This window comes from Plecotus auritus, assembly GCF_963455305.1.
Source record: "Plecotus auritus genome assembly, chromosome: 1".
NCBI classification, from domain to species: domain Eukaryota; kingdom Metazoa; phylum Chordata; class Mammalia; order Chiroptera; family Vespertilionidae; genus Plecotus; species Plecotus auritus.
Window position 1 is genome coordinate 22146807 of NC_137770.1, and position 20499 is coordinate 22167305.

Consider the following 20499-nt stretch of genomic DNA (forward strand, 5'->3'; position numbering starts at 1 on the left):
GTAGAAGATAAATAAGCCCCAGATACCAGGGCCTCCGCTTGGGTCACCAGGGGGCGTGGCCGGCCTGCAAACCACAACAGGCTCCTCACCCAGGCCGCCCCATGCCCCAAGGGAACCCCCACCTGATCAGGGACACCCTTCAGGGCAAATCAGCTGGCCCCCACCCGTGCACCAGGCCTCTATCATATCTAATAAAAGAATAATAAGCAGATTGACCATCACCCCAACACACAAGATGGCTGCCACCATGTGGTCAAAGATCCTGCCCCCAGGTGGACACAAGATGGCCACCACAAGATGGCCAGCAAGGGAGGGCAGTTGGGAGGAACGAGGCCTGCAAGGGAGGGCAGTTGTGGGCGATCAGGCCAGCAGGGGAGGGCAGTTGGGAGGAACCAGGCCTGCAAGGAAGGACAGTTGTGGGCAAACAAGCCTGCAGGGGAGGGCAGTTAGGGGTGACCAGGCTGGCAGAGGAGGGAAGTTGGGGGTGACTGGGTCTACAGGGAAGGGCAGTTGGGGGTGACAAGGCCTGCAGGGGAGGGCAGTTAGGGGTGACCAGGCCTGCAGGGGAAGGAAGGCAGTTAGGGGCAATCAGGAATGCAGGCAGGCAAGCAGTTGGGAGCCAGCAGTCCTGGATTGGAGGGGTCCCAGATTGGAGAGGGTACAGGCTGGGCTGAGGGACACACCCCCATGCACGAATTTCATGCACTGGGCCATATATATATATATATATATATATATATATATATATATATATATATACTAGAGAGGCCCGGTGCACGAATTCATGCATCATGCATCGGTGGGGTGGGGTCCGGCCAGCCTGGCCAGGGGGAGGGGACATGGGCAGTTGGCCAGCCTGCCTGATGGTCGAACTCCTGGTTGAGGGGACAATTTGCATATTAGCCTTTTATTATATAGAATATATACTGAGTGGCCAGATTATTATGTGTTCAGAGATCATAACAACATAACAATCTGGCCACTCAGTGTAAATTGACTTTTGGATGAAGATTAGCTGGATCCATCAACAGGGCTTCTCTAAATGTCTTTAAATGATTGCAGGCTCCAAAGTTGTCATCTCAGGCTGCAAAATGACAAGTCTGGCTGTCGGTACTATCTTTGAAGCTAATACAGGTGTACAGTTTCCTCTGCCATCTATCCAGGAAACACTAACAAGATGAAACAGCAGCAGTGACAGCATCAGGACCTAAGCATATGATCCTACAGGGTGGGCAGCTAACGAATTCCACCATCAATACAGTGAGCTTCGGTGCCTTCTGAATGCAGCCAGGGATTTAAAATCCATCATCCACAGCTTCAGGGAGTCAATGAGCTATTTCTTGCCCTGTTGCACTGAACACCCCAGGAGTAATGAATAGTAACAGTGTGAGCTGTTGGTCAATGAGCTAATTCATCCCACCAACGGTGTTAAGGTAGGCTTGTCATTAAGTCACATAAGCCACAGCTCTCACCTTTTGTGGCTGGAGTTTGCCTTGTTCACTGAACATTAGATTCCTATGTTTAAAAAGCCTCTGCAATTCTGCACTATCAGCTAGTGGCTTCCTGTCCTCATCTAGCATACCATGAGGCTGGCTTTACATTGTAGCATCCTGATTCTTCCTAGAATTTTATATTGCTTACTAGAGGCCCGGTGCATGAAATTCGTGCACAGTGGGGGGTGTGGGGGGAGGGTCCCTCAGCCCTGCCTGTACCCTCTCACAATCCAAGACCCCTTGGGAGATGTCCAACTGTGGGATCAGGCCTAAACCAGCAGTCGGACATCCCTCTCGCAATCCAGGACAGCTGGCTCCTAACCGCTTGCCTGCCTGCCTACCTGATTGCCCCTAACCACTCTACCTGCCTGCCTCATCACACCTAACCACTTGCCTGCCTGCCTCATTTCCCCTAACTGCTCACCTGCCTGCCTGATTGCCCCTAACTGCTTGCCTGCCTGCCTGCCTGATTGCCCCTAATTGCCTCTGCCTTGCCCCCCCTCCCCCGCAACCATGGCTTCATCAGGAAGGACATCTGGAATGACATCCAGAAGGTCATTTGGCTGCCCTGTCTAATTAGCATATTACACTTTTATTATTATAGACTAGGGGTCCGGTGCACAAAATTCGTGCATGGGGGGGGCGTCCCCCTCTGCCCATCCTGCACCCTCTCCAATCCAGGACCCCTCAGGGGATGTCCTACTGCCAGTCCAGACCGGCAGTTGGACATCCCTCTCACAATCCTGGACCAGTGGCTCCTAAATGCTCATCTGCCTGCCTGCCTGGTCGCCCCTAACTGCCCCTTCCTGCCAGCCTGATCACCCCTCACTGCTTCTGCGTGCCAGCCTGATCACCCCCAACTGCCTCCTCCCTGCCAACCTTGTCACCCCTAACTGCCCCCCCCCCCCCCGGCTAGCCTGGTTGCCCCCAACTATGCCCCTGTGCCAGCCTGGTCACCCCTAACTGCCCCCCCTGCTGGCCTGGTTGCCCCAACTGCCCCCCCACCGGACTAGTCACCCCTCACTCCCTCCCCTGCCAGCCTAATCACCCCAACTGCCCCCCCCCTGCTGGCCTGGTCGTCCCTCACAGCCCTCCCGCTAGCCTGGTTGCCCCATGCAGCCTGCTGTTCAGTCGTTTGGTCATCCCTCACTAACCACCCTGCTGGCCTGCTCGCCCCACACAGCCTGCTTGTTCAGTCATTTGGTCATACCTCGGGCCAGCCCTGGGTGGCTGGGCAGCCACCATTTGAGGCTTGCCTGAGCCTCAGGCCAGCCCTGGGTGGCTGGGGGGCTGAGGAGACTGGGGGACTCTGGAGGCAGGAGCGCGGAGTGGCCTGACCCACCTGGGGGTGGGCCCGGCCGTGCTGCACGCCTGCCACCCTGGCGGGGCTGAGGGGACTGGGTGCAACCATTGTGTGTCTGTGGGTGCTGCCATCTTTGAGGGCATGGCAATCAATTAGTATATTCCCTCCTTATTGGCTGTGGGTGCTTCCATCTTTGTGAGGGCATGATAGTCAATTAGCATATTACCTCTTGATTAGATAGGAGGTTAAAATCTCAGAGATCTTCTCAGAGTTTATTCATTATTTAGGAAAATAAAATGTATTTTTTTCTTTGACTTTTAAAATATGTTAACTGAAGAAAAGTACCAATAACATAAAGTGATCCATGATTGAAAGCTCACTTTAAGCCAGGGGTTATACAAGAGTTTTATATACATCATCTCATAATGTATAAAAAAAACTAACTTATTTTAATGACTGTTTTTTTCCGGTCTGTTAGTTCTGGGTAAGCCAAGGTCAATCACAGTATCCCCAAAATGTAGCACTTTGCCTGGCACATAAAAAACCCTCGATTTCATTATACTGAATAACACTCATAACTTAAATTCTCTTAATCCTAATTTTTCTAAATCATTTTCTATATGCATTGAGGATTCTGAAACATGACTATCATAAGTTAATAGTCAAAGGGTCACTTAGTGTAAGTGATAAATGACAGAGATATGGCCATTTGTCCTCTGCTTCTCATAAGTGTCTACCAGCCATAAAATACTTTTTATACATGTTGTCAACTTGGTTTTTATGATGGCATTATTGTATATTTCATCTGCTCACTGAAATTATCTTTCTGATTTTGAGAAATCAAAGTCTAGGAAATTATTTTATTTGTATATATGCTTTTAGGTTCCCAGTTAACTTGGCGGTAGCAGCTACTCATCTCCACTCAATCTGGCTGTACCCACATTAAGACCTTGGTTCTAGCAATGACTCTTTGGGGCTCTAATAGTCCTCAGGTATGGGACCAAGCCATGGGCTCTTCATCTGGAGCCCACAGTGGGGCTCTAACGCCTCTCAGACCAAGCCTGCCCACAGAGGTGTGCTCTGCTGCTGCTGCTGCTCCTTGTTATTGTTTGCTCTTTCCCTTCTTCTCCTCTTCTCCTCTCTCTTCCTCCTCCTTCTCCTCTACTCCCTGCTCTCTTTCCTCCTCCCCCTTCCCTTCTTCTTTGAAGAAGGAACTCCATGGTATGGTGGATTATACTTTTTCCCACGGAATAGAGAGTCCTTTGCAACATTATACCCAAGGGCAACAGAGGCACATGCATCACCTTGTGACACTGTATAGGGACATAATGTCCTACAATGAGAGACCAGGAAGCTGCAGAAGTCCACTTATCCTGTTACCCTAACCAGGCCTCTCTTAGAAGGAAATGGTCCTCCACCATGTGCTAACAGGACACTCCAAAAGTCTCAATTGTGGATCTGATTAATTCAGAAAAATTTGCTTTTAATCAGATGAAAGAGAAATTTGTTTGCAGAAACAGTGCCCACAGACTTTTAAAAATACTTAAAATGAAATTCTACTTTCAATTTTAAAACATATTCTTCCTGCCGAAACCGGTTTGGCTCAGTGGATAGAGCGTCGGCCTGCGGACTGAAGGGTCCCGGGTTCAATTCCAGTCAAGGGCATGTACCTTGGTTGCGGGCACATCCCCCGTGGAAGGTGTGCAGGAGGCAGCTGATCGATGTTTCTCTCTCATCGATGTTTCTAGCTCTCTATCCCTCTCCCTTCCTCTCTGTGAAATATCAATAAAATATATTTAAAAAAAAACATATTCTTCCTTTCATTATTTTTTTTTTCTCTGATGAAGTCATCACCTTCTGGATTTCATCGAGCAAACTACTTCTCAACATGTGTACAGTCCTTTGCTGATAACAAACAACTTTTATATTCTTTATTCATTTGGACCTCCAGAATACTATGTAACATAAACTTTTGGGGGGGCTCATTTAAAAGAAGGGGAGAGGTATCTTACTCCAAGCTAAATAGCTAACTGGTTACTGACAGAAATGAGACTCAATCCAAATCTTTCCATTTAAAATTAAGTATATTTTCCCACTATAGCACGTTGCCTCTCAAAACCAAGTGTGGAATCAAAGTAAACAGAGTTAGATAGAAATCTCTTGGGAATAATAGAGACCTGAGAAAACACACACCAGGCCCCATGCAGGCAGCTGCCTTGGGTCCAGTTTTCACAAGCAGTATCTTCATGGAATCCCCAATTCCACTGCCTTCTCCCACCTTCTCCTCCAACTCTGCTGGGACTGAGGGCTAAGCTGGGAGATGCAGATGGGATCCCCAGCAGGCCCTCTCTGCAGAAGTACCTAGTGGTCTGGAAAAGCTCCTAAGCCCAGAAAACTCAGAGGCCTTTTCACTGAGAACAAAGTGAAGGAAAGAGACACCGAGCCAACATGCAGTGTGCAGCACACTGTGGAAAAAAGAAATTGTGTCTGTTGGTCACCTTTATGGTTCTCCTATCCTTTCCCTTTTTATTTGCTTTACTAGCCTCAGAAATACCAACATTTCTCTGTATTCTTCCACAGAAACCCCCAAATCCAGTCCCTGAATCAAACCCAGTCTGCCCTTGGTCAAATGGAGAGCTGAATCTAAGCCACCAGCCACCTTAGCGCACGGAGGAGGAATCCCACAGATGGTGATGGTTCCCTATAAATTCTCCCCACAGAGACGGCCCCATGAAGCTGCCAGGCCAACTATTTACAGATGCCACAGATGTGACAAACAGACCATTTATCATTTTCAGCCTCTGCTCCCCTTATTCTCCAGGAGTCTCTTCAAATGCTATAAATTATGGAAAAACAATATTATGCCAAACAAACCTCATACATTTCTGATTTCCCTGAACATGACCTTGAGAGGATACTACTAGCCCTTTTTGGGGGGAGTGCAGTTTTGGAAGGAGAACACTTTGCCATTATGAAAGTGTGGTCAGGCTGGACAGCATCCTTGGTGTCCTCCTACCTTGCTCTATGTAAGTATCTACATTGTAATTCCAAAGGGAAACCATTGGGGAAGGTTAGAGATTCTGATCAAACAAAACAGGTGCCCTGACCCATAAATTGTCACTGTTCTGAAAGGCTCGTAATTTTTAAAATGAATCCAAGAGGGTTTACTGTAAATTACACACAGGGAAAAAGAAATTAATAGGATTTCATTTTTGCACTCTGCAGTAACTATATAAAAAAGAGCTAATGGTATCCAGTTCTCCTCAACCTTCTCTTCTGTAAGTGGTGAAGGGAGGTTGTTGAGAGATTCATGACAGTGATTGCAGACTCTTCATGGTAATCCTTTCTCTGGTCCTATTTAGCTTTTTCCCTATTGAATGAATGAAAGTGAGTGTAACATGACACACCCCATAGAGCCTCAATGGGAGTCAATGGGTTGATGTCACTTGTAAGTAAGAGCAGCTGCTCTCCAAATATTGACCTGGTTAACTTCTCAACAATAGATTTCAATGCAGAAAACTTATATTTGAAGTACAAATATTTTAAAATCCCTCTGCTTTAAGGTACCCTCCCCCCCTACACACATAATTTCATTTCATGCACACATATTTCAACGAACATCATTGTGCCTTTGCTAAACATATTTTATCAGTAATTTTATTAATATTATTGCTGACACAGAAAATAGTGCATCAAGGAAATCTGAACCAAAATCGAAGAAATGTAAACTAATTTGAAATGAACCATCTCTAAATTATTTGATCTCTTGGCCATCTCTAATCTTTTAACCAGTTAACTGTCACTCGTCCAAAATGGAAACCATCCCCACATGCCACAATATTTTGAATTTAATTGCATCTATAGACGCTTATGGCAAAAAAAAGGTTAAACAAACAAACCTCAAATTCTTTGAGAGCTGCAGATCTTAGCCTGGTGTGAGAAGGATCATAGAATAAGATGAATACTTTAACTAATCAGTAAATGATTCAAGGACCTACAGTGAAGTTTAACAAAATATCTATTTTCCTAAAGAGCCTTTAATGGGTGTTGATTTCAGGATGGCAAAGGAAAAGAAAGAAGAAAGTTCAAGTGTGAAAGAAAGGATGGTGTGTATAGAGCAAGTATAATAGACAGACAGCCTACATCTATCCGCAAAGCCCCATATCTGCACAGGTGGCAGACATGGCTAGTGGAAGCCAGAACTCCTACCTGCTGGATGGGCCAGCTGCCCTCAGGGACCTTTGTAAAGCTTGGAGTGAGAGAGAGAGGCACTGAGAGCTGCCAGGCAAGGGGAAGCCCATTTGCCATTCCTGCTTGGGGGGCTCTAGGGCAGGCAGGTCTCTTCAGGAATGGGAGCTCAGCTCAAGGTCAGACTCCCTGTCATCCCTGGAACAGCATTTTCTCTTCCTCCAAATGAGCTAACTTGGGATTACCAGGTCTTATTCCAATGACACTCTTACTGCTACTCAAAGCACTGCAGGAATTCCTTGCAATACTTTTTTTTTTTAATGTATTTTATTGATTTTTTCACAGAGAGAAAGGGAGAGGGATAGAAAGCTAGAAACATGGATGAGAGAGAAACATCGATCAGCTGCCTCCTGCACATCCCCCACCGGGGATATGCCCACAACCAAGGTACATGCCCTTGACCGGAATCGAACCTGGGACCCTTGAGTCTACAGGCCGACGCTCTATCCACTGAGCCAAACCGGTTAGGGCGCAATACTTTTTTTATGAGCAACTTACTGGCTTTACAATCAATCACAAATCACACCAAAGTACTCCTAGTTATTGCAACACCTAAGACCCACACTGGAAAAATACAGCTTTGCCCACATGTGACCCCCTGCTGAGAACATCTGCAGGCAGTCTGTCCTCTCCGCCAGGCCCACCTTCTTTTCTCCCCTGTCCCTGGGATGTGCCCTGCTTTCATCTCCTCTTCATGCCTGCCATCACTTTTACTCACCCCACCACTGGGTTTCTATCTTCCTAGGCAAACTGCAAGGGAGGATTGTACCTTTCATCTCCTGCCCAACCCTTTCTGCTTTCATTAATGGCCATTATTTTTTTTCCTCTGGAGTAATTTTCTTTAGTGCAAGGAAACAAACTGTGTTCAATAAACAAATCCACATTTTACAGATTGTAAAAGTCATATGAAAGTATCTTGTTATGTATTTATGGCTTCACTTTCCTGATGCATCTATATAAATGTCCAACACAAGACCCTGGTTTTGTAATCAAGTCTTTTGATCTTCCGCTTGGATTCCTTGCCCCACCCACTCTGGACTCAGTGTCTATCACAGGTTCTTCACATCTTCATGAGGAAGTTTGCAGTCTGAGGCAGAGGTTACCAAAGTAGTGCCTACAGCCTATTTTTTATAGGTAACTTTTCGTTGGAATACAGTCATGCACCATTTTTAATCTCTGGTAGACACCAGAGATAATCCATTAGGAAATTAAAAAATTGTTTAAACTTAAGTACTAGACCAATGAAGCAGCCCCTTGCTCAAGATGGTCACCAATATTGCAGGTTCATTCCAGCACGAAGTGGTTTCTCCACATCATGGGGTCTCTTTTCCTTTTCTCTAAAATGTATCAGATGATATCCTTTTCTACCTCAAGCTCTGAAGCACAGACAATCTGTTTGGATTTTCTAGAATGTTTAAGCAATGGCAGCATCACTGGAATAAGTCCATAGTACCCAAGGGGGTACTATACATTTTGAAGTACAATTTCTTGTATTTTTGCTTGTAAAATGTTAAAATGGAATGTATGCATCCTCCTGGAAGTTCCCCAAATCCTCACATCCATTTTATAAAAACAGTGCCCATTGCAAGTCAACTTTCAAATAAGAAAACATTTCTCTTAAAAGCAAGGATACTCTATAAAACACATGGGAGAAATGGATAAACTGGTAGCCCATTATCTCTTTCAAAAAAAGGATGCTCATGGTTGTGCCAAATCATATTTTTCTTAGTAAGTCACACTGAATGAGAAAGGAAGATAAATCTCCAGGAAAATGCAAGTGAGCTGGTAATAACCGCCTAGTTATAGCTGCCATGAAAGTCATTAAGTTATAGGCAGCATAAATCTCACCGAGTTTTGTAAATTACGGTGATTCTTACAGGCCAAATAAAGATAAACCCTCCTAACCATAGCTGCCTCTCTCTGTGCTCCTTGGCATGGCTTTTTAACATGCTTTAGCTCAGGCTCATAGTATCATATGGTTCCTGAAGCATCTGAGGAAGCATTCAAGTTCCACAGTTCAATTCAAGACCCCTCTTGCACATTTTGAAGGTGGATATATATATCACCTGCTTCACGTACATCTCCCACTGGGGACTGAGCCTGCAACCTGGGCATGTGCCCTGCCAAGGAATTGAATCATGACTTTTTGGTTCATTAGTTGATGCTCAACCACTGAGCCATGCTAGATAGGCAAGATCACCATTTCTAACCAGCCCCTCCCTGAACTCCTATACAGAGTCTTGCCCTGTTCTGGCTCACAGAAACCAAACAGACTTCCAGCTCAAGCTTTAGCCTTCAAGATGCTCCTATTTCTAAGGATGTTGGAAGAGCAGGGGCCGGAGATGGGCCCTGCCCCAAGGAATGAGCTTGATGCTGTGGTATCAGCCAGGCAGTCACCTCTATTGGAAAACCAACAGTGAAACCCCACCCTCCGATTTCCCCAGAGAACCAGTACATTAGCAAAGTTTGCATGCAAAGAGCCCCAGAAAATGTTTCTTTTCCTTCTTTTTGGAGGTTGGTGCTAATCCCCAGTTGATCTTTCCTCTTAACTGCTCCCCCCTCCCCCCGCTATTTAAACCAGATTCTTATTGCTCCAAATTAAATCCATTCTTTCTAGCCTTGTCATTGCTAACTAATGAGAACAATTCCTCTCTGTGCTCTCGGTGGCTGCACTCAGGGTACTTATGGATGAGAATCATATCCTCCGTTAGCCTACTTTCTTAACTGCAGACTGCACAGGTGATAAAATGGGTTAATTGTTGCTATAAAAATATTTTCTACCCTCATAATGAAGTAATTTTTCCTCCAAATCATTTTAATTTCTTAAAATTGCACTGTGTTCTTAATGATCTGCAATGACTGAGGGTGCAGTCCTATTGGGCTTGTGTACACAAGCAAAATGTTGAATGTACAATACGCATGAATACACCGATTCTTGGTTGCTGTGCTGTTTTCTTTTGGCCCCACTCACTCTGGCCTCAGGTTTTATCACACGCTCTTTACATCTCCAAGAGGAAGTTTGCAGCCTAGAGCAGGGTCACCAAAGTACAGCCAGCTGCCTGTCTTAATAAATACAATTTGTATTGGAGAAGTCACATACACTTTTAAAAAATATTGTGCCTACAGCTGCTTTGACATTACATGGCTATATGACCTCCAAAGGCCAAAATATTTACTAGCTGGCTCTTTATAAAAAAAAAAAAAAAAAAAAAAAACAACAACAAAAAACACACACACACAAAAGAAAACCAACACACACAAAAAAAACTTTGCTGGCCCTCCACCCTAGGAGATCATGAACATTCAAATTGGCTTTGCTACCTGTACCAGGTTAAGATGAACCACACCAGGTAAAAATCTCTTCTTTTTACACCTGAGCCATCTGCTGAAAATTTGCTGAGATGCCAAACCACACAGGGAGGAAGTCAAAATGGGAAGAGTTTTAAAATATTTATCCCTGAGGTACCCTAGGGCCATCACAGTTCACATCTGAAGAGGAGAATGAGACTAAACTCAGAGACCATCCCTTGGATAGCGTACCAACACCCACCGAGGAGATTTTTATAAGCACATGTCCCTTTGCTGGGTCTAACTAGAATTTCTGCTGCATTTATCTGGCTCCCCAACTCAGCCCACCAGGAGGACAACAGAATTCAGATGAAGGCCCAGCACTCACTATGTGAAGCTGGAGGAAGTCTCCGAGGCCGGGAGCGCTGTCAATGCGAACCAGGATGCCGTCCTTCACGGTGGTGCTGAAGCCCACGGCCAGGCGGTCCGAGCGCGTGCTGGGCCTGTCGTTGGCCGGCCAGGTATAGAGGATGAGGCCCCCGCTCTTCCCAAAGATGTAGGTTGCGCCAGCTGCAAAAGCAAGGAGAGGGGAAGCCATCAGGGCAGCCAATCCAATCGCGTGTTGTCAGATGTGAGCACACGGTTGAGCCTCTGCAGACAGCTGTGGAGGTGACACACCCCCACGTGCCAGGATTTGGTGCCTGGGAGGGATGACATGCAAAGCCTCCAAGGGTGGGCTGTCACCTTGAATTAAAGATGCTGGCAAAACAAATCAATAACAGAGCGGATGTCAGGGAGCAACATTCTGAACATCTTCAGTCCTGCTGCCTCGGGCGGAAGGCAATTGACACGCTGTGTCTGAGAACTTGGGGACATGTGACAACCAACTTTTCCGTCCTCCTCAAGAGCAGGATTAATTTTCCATCTCTGCCAGGACAGACACCAGACAGAAAACGAGTGCCCCCATCTCTTAGCAATCTGGGTATTCTAGTCAGTGGGGCTGGGAGCCATTCCAGAGACACCTCGGGAAACTGAGAGAAACCCACAGGGTCCAAAGCCATCATTCCTTTCATGCCTGGACCTCTCCCACCCACAGAGAGGAAAGCTGCCACCTCAGGAAACCAACTACGTGACTAAAAGAGTTTGCCAATCTCACTGTACTGTTGTTATTTAAAAGATGTTAAAAATTAATTCCAGAGGCCTCTGAAAAATTAACTTTAGTATTTTCCCCCAGCAGTGGTGCTTATCGGCTATGATATAACAGTTTCCACCTCCTTTTCCAAAAGGAGATATAGGAGACAGAAAACAAATCTCAGTATAATGACAAGTGGTATTGTCAATTATGACTAGTGGGTTTATCAGTGTATTTACTATTATTACTTGTGTTTTAACTATTGCTAGTTACAAACCCATGGGTTTGTAAGAAGATATTAATTTAAACATACTGAGAAAGCAAGCAGAAAAGAAAATAAATCATTTGCAGCTCATAAATTGAAAACATCTGTTTTTATAAAACAAGTTTTTGAATCTGAATTTGGGGGAAAGCATTGAAGTTTGGTAGTCAGAATAGACTACATGATTGCAATTTCTATGCTTGTGTGTATGCTACCCACAATGGGCACTTCCATATGTTACTTATCTCCAAGTTCAAACACCATTTGGCACCAGATTTACCCCACTGAACACGGTCCAATCCTTGAAACTATTTTAAAGCAACATTAGTCAAGCACTCAGATATCTTTAGCAGTCACTAAAAATCTTAGGCCCTGGTCCACGTTGAGTTTACAGAGGATATTGGGTTGAATGACGTTGTTTGAAGAAGAAATGAGTTAGGCAGCTCATTTTGAAATAATAAAGTAAACTGCTATGAGGCTAGACATAGGAGAATATGTCATGTATCATCATTTGTTAAGCTCTAAGCCACATTATATTCTGAGGCATATAAAATCTAATTTATTCTTTCTCAAAGGTCACTATATTGGTTGTTCCAATATGATCAGTTTGTATATTACACGTAACATAACATCATTTTCCTTTTATGAATTTCTCAATCTTTAGCGGACGGTTTCTGAAAAGCCCTTCAGGCCTCTGGAGAATTTGGGACTGTGATATGGAAAGTTTATGGTTAATTCCATATGCAAAACAATGTTTGCTCCTCACCATCCACAAACTCATTCAAAGCTTCTTAAAATTAGAAATATGTGTATAGTTATTTACCCTTGGTATCATTCCATCTGTGCAGAATTTAAATAATTCCCTTTCTGTGGATGATTACAAATATCATCACTGCTACCTTTAATCTTTATTTGGAAAACTGAAGGTTATTCAGTGATCAAAATCACCAAAAATGCAAATCAGCCTGTGATATTTTGTGGCAATTCATAAAACCGTACCCTATTCTATCCGAAATATATAGTGGATTCTGCTACACAGATAAATCCATACTGTATCAGGAAATAATTTTGTCACTATGAAAAGAACTAGTCAAAAGTTAACTAAAAGTGATAGATATACATGATGCTTTATAGTTTGCAAATTCAGGAACTGGATCTTCCCAGCTGTTTTATGGGCAATCTCATGTGTTAACACTGTTTGGGAACACAGACCCAAATATCTGACTTAATTAAGTGGCACCTCCTTTAAGTCTCCAGCTTAACCTTCCTGCCTCTGAAAGCCTTTCTTTACCATATGCCACTCACAAAAAAACTGTTCCAATGATGTAACCTTGACTGTACTTCATCCTTTTCATATATTCTCCTAAGACTAAAATGGAACAAAAACAAAGCCATAGCCCCCAAATCTGGCATGTTTTCAAAAGGTAATCTGGTCTTCTTACTAAACAAATAACTTTACAAACCTATTCTGCTTATATTACTCCCCCACTGCCCTGTTCCGCAATTCTTGATATAAAGAGGAAGAGCACTTTAAAAGATAACTATGTAACCCCTTATATTTAGTAGTTAGGAGGTCACCAGGGCTTCAATTTTTAAATAAGCAAAGAACAAAACCTCATGATGACAATATTAGGCTAAGCTGATATAAAATGATTTAAATTATTTTAATTGCTTCTGTTATTCTGAATTTAGAATTTCACTATGTTAGATAATTCTAACTTTGCAGATAAAAAGGGTGTGAAAGATAAAAAATCCTTAGCATATGACATATTTTGCTCTGTAGAAATAAACATTAAAATATGTATTCTTGACACTGAATTTGCTAGTAAGGGTGATAAAGTCCAATGCTGGTTTGAGAGGAAGTTAATAGTTGCATAGCTTGTTATATTTTTTCTCCTCGGTTAGCTTTGCTATCTTGAATAGTTTTTAAATATAAATACAAGCTTTCATTTAATTTTAATATACAATGCCTATAGTCCCAGGGGTACCATGGAATTATTTTGGTTTATGTTTCCAAATTAAAAAGTTAATTTTGTTATTTTTAAATGTGGATTGCAAATCAACTTTTGGAGAACATTGCAGGAACTGTAAGAACCGTCCTTAATCCGTTAAAGATTTTCATTTCTAAGCCATGCAGTACCACATCACATGTTTTCTCCCCTGAGCCTAGTAGTTCTGATTGCTGGTTTCTTTCTGTGCTTATATGCCAGTGCTAAAATCATACTACATATATTAATAATCTCAACCATGTAAATTTCCTGCTTGCTAGCAAAAAGTGATCAATTCAGTTGAAGAAAAAATTACTATGGTTGCATTTGGCCATTTAACATTGCAGGATTTTCAAGTTTGAAGGCAGCTGAGGTTGCTTTTCTGAATTCCAACCAACACTTTTTCAGAAATGAAATCTCCACACTGTCACCATTAACCAAGGTAAAGTATATATACTCCATCTTCAAACAGTAAACAAGTATGACATGTTATTTAACACACAGCTTCTTTTGTCTCAAAAGGACCAAAAGAATACTTTGACTTATTGCTTTTATAATTGGCTAGCTATTTACTGGGGTGGAGCTGATGGTGGTTTTGATAGAGTGGATGGGAAGGTGTATTTAAATTTTGGTGTGAGTTCTGTGTTGTCGGTGAAAGGGAAGAAAAGGGAAGAACAGCCTCCAGTGAAAACATGGAAGAGTCTGGGGAGTGGCTTCATGTATTTACACAATAAGCTGATTAAGTAGATGATCTATGATTTCTCAGGAAGAATGAAGGAAAAAATGTTTTCCAGTTCATGCATTTCCCCAATAAATAGCTCTTAAATTTGTGGTGTATATTACTGCTTGTTTTACTAGAATCGCATTTAATTGTTGATGGCAACTCAACTTTTCCTTATTCAGGACCTCTTGGATAATTCTGCTTTTGTTGTTTTGACTTATAACACTCATTGCCCTCTCATTATGACATTGTTTCTACATCTATTACCATATATAAATATCATTTACCTTTTGGGTATATTAATAATATGAATAGAATCAGAGTCCTGTTTAAGATTTATATTCGATATAAAAATAATCTATACATATGTGTGTTTGTGTATATATATATGTGTGTGTGTGTGTGTGTGTGTGTGTGTGTGTGTGTGTAAAATGAAGGAAGTTAGAAAATATAGCAGACTACCTTAAATTGATTTATTATTTCCCCCACCAAATATTTACAGATAAAATAGCTCCAGAGAAGCATGTAAATATAATGGCTTTCTACTTATGTGTGTTGGTTTTTTTAAACTTAAAGCATATCAGCTCTCTCTGAAATAGTTTTCAGGTGGTGTGAAAATGAAACAAGTTGGAAGCATCTCCAAGGGGAAGCCTTAGAGTATGAAATTCAAAAAGAACTAGAACATTTACTCGTGGGCAGTGTCACAGGTAGAATAATAAATTAAGTAATAACATGAGGATCTCTTAGTGTGCACACCACCTGGCAGGTAAGCTAGGATAAGAACAAGGTGTCCAACTCCTACTCCAGTGCTATCTGAACATTGCCTAAGAACTTAGAATAAAATCTCATGACACTAAGTATATGTCTGTCTTCCTTTATCATTTCAGGTTCTTATTCCTTATTTCCATTTTATTAAGCTTTCATCGACCTTATGCCTTTTGTGTTCTTTACTTGAAATTGATAAATTATTTTGAAAAATAAGTGGACTATCAATGACAAAATTTATTATGTTGGTAAGTAGTTATTGCTATTAAAACTATCTTTACTTTATATCAATTACTATACAGCTAATAAAACCAAAATGGAAAGACTGTCAAACTCACAAATACTTTTTCTAACAAATGGAGGCATAAAGCTCAAGGATCTCATAATAGCTAATATCCTAAAGAATATAGTTTCTTGATTTATTTACTGTGTTATGTGCCCTCCAGACATACACATACACAACCCCTTGATTGTACTGGGCTGATTATAATAGTAGGGCCTTATACTGTCATAGCATTGAATGGTTTTCAAATTTCTTTCTTTGGGAGTATCCTCATTGGATACCTCTTCCCCCAATGCCATTGACATATTAAAGGCAAATTTGTTACTGTTTTAATAAAATATGAATAAATAAATAAATAAATAAATAAATAAATAAATAAATAAAAATGGAGGCTCAAAGAGATTAAACAAAAAAGTGACTCTGCCCTCTTCTCCCCTCAGCAGGCTGTCTCACTGGCCCTGGAAATGAAGTTTCCCTTAACGGAATCCCTGGAGACCAAGAGCTCACAAGGAGCGAGGAGGGGTGAATAACAGATGGGACAACTGTGAACAACAAAACCTCTGTATTACAGAGGGAGCCACTAGGGAGTACTAGGTAGGTGATAAGTGATACAGATTTTACAAACAGCCCTGCGGTGCATTTATTGAATGGATGGTTTATTGTGATCTATTTTGCCTACTCTGAATTTAAAAAAAATAAACACCAAAACTGATGATAAGGTAGCCATAAATAAAGCAGAACAGAAGGGACTGAACATTAAGAAAGAGATTCCATCAGTTTTAAAGAACATCCTTTATCATTGGCAAAGAAATGATCAGATTTACTGCTCAGGTAATGGAGAAACTGACAACATTGCCTAAGAGTTAAGTGGATCACCAGGGAGAGCCTAGCCCCATTTCTTAAACCAGGCTTGGGCAGGGTGAGGGCTCCCTCACCATGGGGATTTCTTCTTCTCTCAGGAGGAAAGAATAACTGAAAACAAAAGGCACTAAGACAGAAACAACAACAACAACAACAACAACAAAACATAGACAACATTTCAGAGCATGTCCCAATAGTCTAGAACTGTGGTTGGCAAACTGGGGCTCATGAGCCACATGCAGCTCTTTGGCCCCTTGTGTGTGGCTCTTCCACAAAATACCACGGCCTGGGTGAGTCTATTTTGAAGAAGTGGCATTAGAAGAAGTTTAAGTTTAAAAAATTTGGCTCTCAAAAGAAATTTCAATCGTTGTACTGTTGATATTTGGCTCTGTTGACTAATGAATTTGCCGAACACTGGTCTAGAAGAAAGATTTCAACTCAAAGACTTCCCAACAGAATCAGTATTGTTTCAGCTCAATAAAATCTGCTTGGTAATACTGAACTCAATGAAACCATTGAGAACACAGAATGAAACCATTATATATTTTTCCAATGCCAAAGTTTCCATAGGAGCTGGTGGGGAAAAAAGTATACAACCAATCATATTCTGCCTATTAACCCAATTTCTTATATGAGTAAAAATAAAAGGCCACCATTATTTAATCCTGGTGATCAATATCATTAAAAAACATTCTTCTTGGATAATTATATGTTATGTGCAAACCCTGTTCTTGCTAATATGCTTGGTAGGATTGTTTGATGGGAATGGAATGGATTTTCCAGGGAGTCTGAGAGGAACTAAATAATTGTGCTATTTCCAAATCTGATATCAGCTATTCAGACCACTCATTGCTAGGATTCCTTACATACACTGGTACTACCCCGAAGTATCAGTAAAATAAAATCAAACACAGATTCTGGGCACATTTAGGAGTACTGAGCAACACAGACATCATGACCCTTTCTGAGTCTAAGAGATAATGTTTTCAGAAACATATTTCAGCAGAAAACATTTCAAGAAGTTATTTTCACTCATCAGATTCAGGATTCTTCCACTAGGAAAAAGGAGGTGATTAGTGGTAAAGAATAAGATGCTTTCTACATTGAAGTTATTTTAAATATAAAGCTTGAAGGGACACACTTAAATTCCCTTTTGCTTAAAATAATTATCATAAGCTCACTGTTTTTCCTTGGGAGCAATTATTTCTTTGACAAGCCTTTGGTAACAGTTAACAATACTTCTTATAATACTAATGTTAATTCTAATATTAACACTCATACTAGCTATATGGATGGATAATTTATCATACTGGGATAGTCAAAAGTAGGTTTATAGTTGTTCATATGGAAAAAGACAAGTAACACAAATAACTAATATAATAACTAATAAATATTTGTTTTATTTGTCTTTTTTCATACAAATAACTGTAAACCTACTTTTGCCCATCCCCGAATATTAATTATATATTAAAGTATGCAGTATAACATTTCAAAATCCTGTATAATTTTCACTTTAGCTATTGTTGATATATTAGTTTGTTAAGGCTGCCATAACAAGGTACAGCAGGCTAGGTGGCTTAAACAGCAGAATTTATTTATTTCCTCACAATTCTTGAGGCTAGAATTCTGAGATCAAGGTGTCAGCAAGCTTGGTTTCCTCTAAGGCCTCTCTGCTTGGCTTGCAAATGTCTGTCTTCCTGTGCCCTGATATGGTCTACCCCTTTACCCATCTGTGCCCTCGTTTTCTCTTTTCATAAGTTCACCAGTCATATTGGATTAGAGCCCATCATAATGATCTCATTTTAACTTAATTACCTCACTGGAGATGCTATTTCCAAATACAGTTACATCTTGAGGTACTGGGGGTTATAACGACAACATATAAATTTGGGGGGATACAATTCATCCTGCAGCAGTCACTATCCCAATTTTAAAGATGAAGGAAGCTATAGAATGACTTGCTCAAGACCTAATGGCATCAGAGAATTAATCCAGCTCTGTCTAACTCAATGATGTATATTATTTTTATTATGCCAAGTTGTATCCCTAATAGGCTTACCTTTTACCTTGGCCTGTATATCTGTATGGGAGTGGAGGTAATGCTGGAAAGAGGAAAGACAGAAACAAGATGAAAAGTCTGTTCCTTCACATGGAAATGGTAGAGAACAGACTTATCTTTATTTTATTTAAATGACAGCGGTTTAATGTGAGGTTGGTCTCTATAAAATATATGAAGCAAGGTCAGACAATGGTGGCTTCTGATTAATGACACCCCCTCATAAAACTCTAAATTCTAAAGGATAGGCTCTGATGACATTTATTTCAGAAATCATCTAAAATAAATTTAATTTTTAAATAAATGAAACTTAATTTCATTTTTATATCCAAGCTAGTTCTGTACATAGCAAAACAAAAATAAGTTCTAGGAAGTTGCACAGTATTCAGGTTTAAGAACATAAATATTGTTTTATTGTCAAACAAAATGAAAATCCGAAGCCCTTCTTACTATGAGCTCCTGGAGGATAGGGCTGTTTAATTTTCTCTCTATCAACACTATGAATGCTCAGGAAATAAGTGCTGTTAAGTTAATCAATAAGACTTGGCTCACCTACACTTTCATATTTTCACACTGTCATTCAAACACCTGCCCATCAATCCATTTCAGCTTTTTGTCATTCCATCTCAATGTAGAAATAGTTTATAAGGACCCATCTATTAGAGTTCACAACATCTCCTATGATGGAGCAGAACACAGCTTCCAATTTATAAAAGAAATGTAACCACAACACCTACTAAATAAATTTACTTCGGTGAATTTTTGACAGGCTCAGATAATAAATTCACACCAACTTTTAATCAAATTGTTTTATGTTACCCCTCCCTTCCTAAATCACATTATACAATCTCTTCTTCTCTCTCTTACACACACACACACACACACACACACACACACACACACACAATGCATATAATGTTCTATTTTATAGACATTAACTAAGTGCAAAGACCATGTATTCATTGGTCCTTATAAATGAATAAAAATAAAAATGATCATTGTATAATTACTAATCAGTCTTTTCTTTAGCATTTATTTTAAACTCAGTTATTCTATCTCATGGGACATAGTTAGAATAAAAGGAAGGTTCAGAGCATATTCATCTGCCTATTTTTATTCCACAGGTTTGAAATACTTTCTCTAATAAGAGCAATCAAGGGATTTCTAAGTACTGAATATTCTCTGAAAAAGAGAAACAGATGAATAGTAGTTGCTTATTTATGGTACTTTGATTTAAATGCCTGATATCTATATATACAGACTTCACACTTTCAAGGGGCCAGGGTCTATAAGCAGATGACTTTGGTATATTTGTGACTCTAATTCATAAAACACTACTTTCATGGAATAGCGGACTAATATTTTTAAGAGAAATGACTCTTGCTTCTATGACACACATATTAGGCAAAAGAGAGAAACTTCAACTATTGTGGCCCATTCTCTTATTCTATAACAATCACTTATATTTACTGTGCCTCAGTTTCCACATGATTAAGAAGGTAATGATACCTCTCTTACCCATTTCAAAGAGTTGGAGTAAGGATCAAACAACTATTGTGTATACAATAGAGAATTCTAGAAATTGTTTAGTATTTCCATTTTATGGTGATCACCTCAAAGAGAAGAAACCCCCCAAAGTTTTGGTACTTGCAGGATACCTTCATTATTCTACTAGTGGCCTGGTACATGAAATTTGTGCACATTAAAAGGGAATTAATTAGAGGAAATATTTTAGTATTGCTATTTGCCCTTTCTCTATAATAGAAGTGTCAGAGATGAAAGAAAATTAGTAAAATATACATGAAAATCTCCCTCCTGTCAGAGTCTGAGGCACACCACAGGACCTAGAGTCAAGTCCCCACCCACCACTCACATGTGCTTTGAAAACACAGAAGACCCAGACCCGGCCAGCTCCACCCCCATTGGGTGAGACCCAGACACGGCTGGCCCCATTCCCGTCAAGCCCCACCCAGTGAGGGGCGCGGCCTGAGGTCCCTCGCCCCGGCTAGGCGCCATGCAGCCTCAGGTCCCTGCTGTTCAGTCGTGATGTTATGGCATCCTGGCTATTTTGAATATTCCTCTATTATATAAATAGATAT

At 41.1% G+C, this 20499-nt stretch overlaps 1 protein-coding gene across 21 annotated transcripts in view; it reads right to left on the reverse strand.

Moving 5' to 3' along the window:
• Positions 1 to 20499, reverse strand: part of NRXN3 (neurexin 3) — a 1534305-nt gene that overhangs the window by 349159 nt on the left and 1164647 nt on the right. For all 21 annotated transcript variants that reach the window (XR_013959175.1, XR_013959176.1, XM_080644122.1 and 18 more), the window contains one exon: positions 10721 to 10902. Coding sequence is in view for 19 of the 21 variants with exons in the window: in XM_080644122.1 (XP_080500248.1) it covers positions 10721 to 10902 (182 nt within the window). In the remaining 2 variants the exon portion in view is untranslated. The remainder of the gene's footprint in view (positions 1 to 10720; positions 10903 to 20499) is intronic.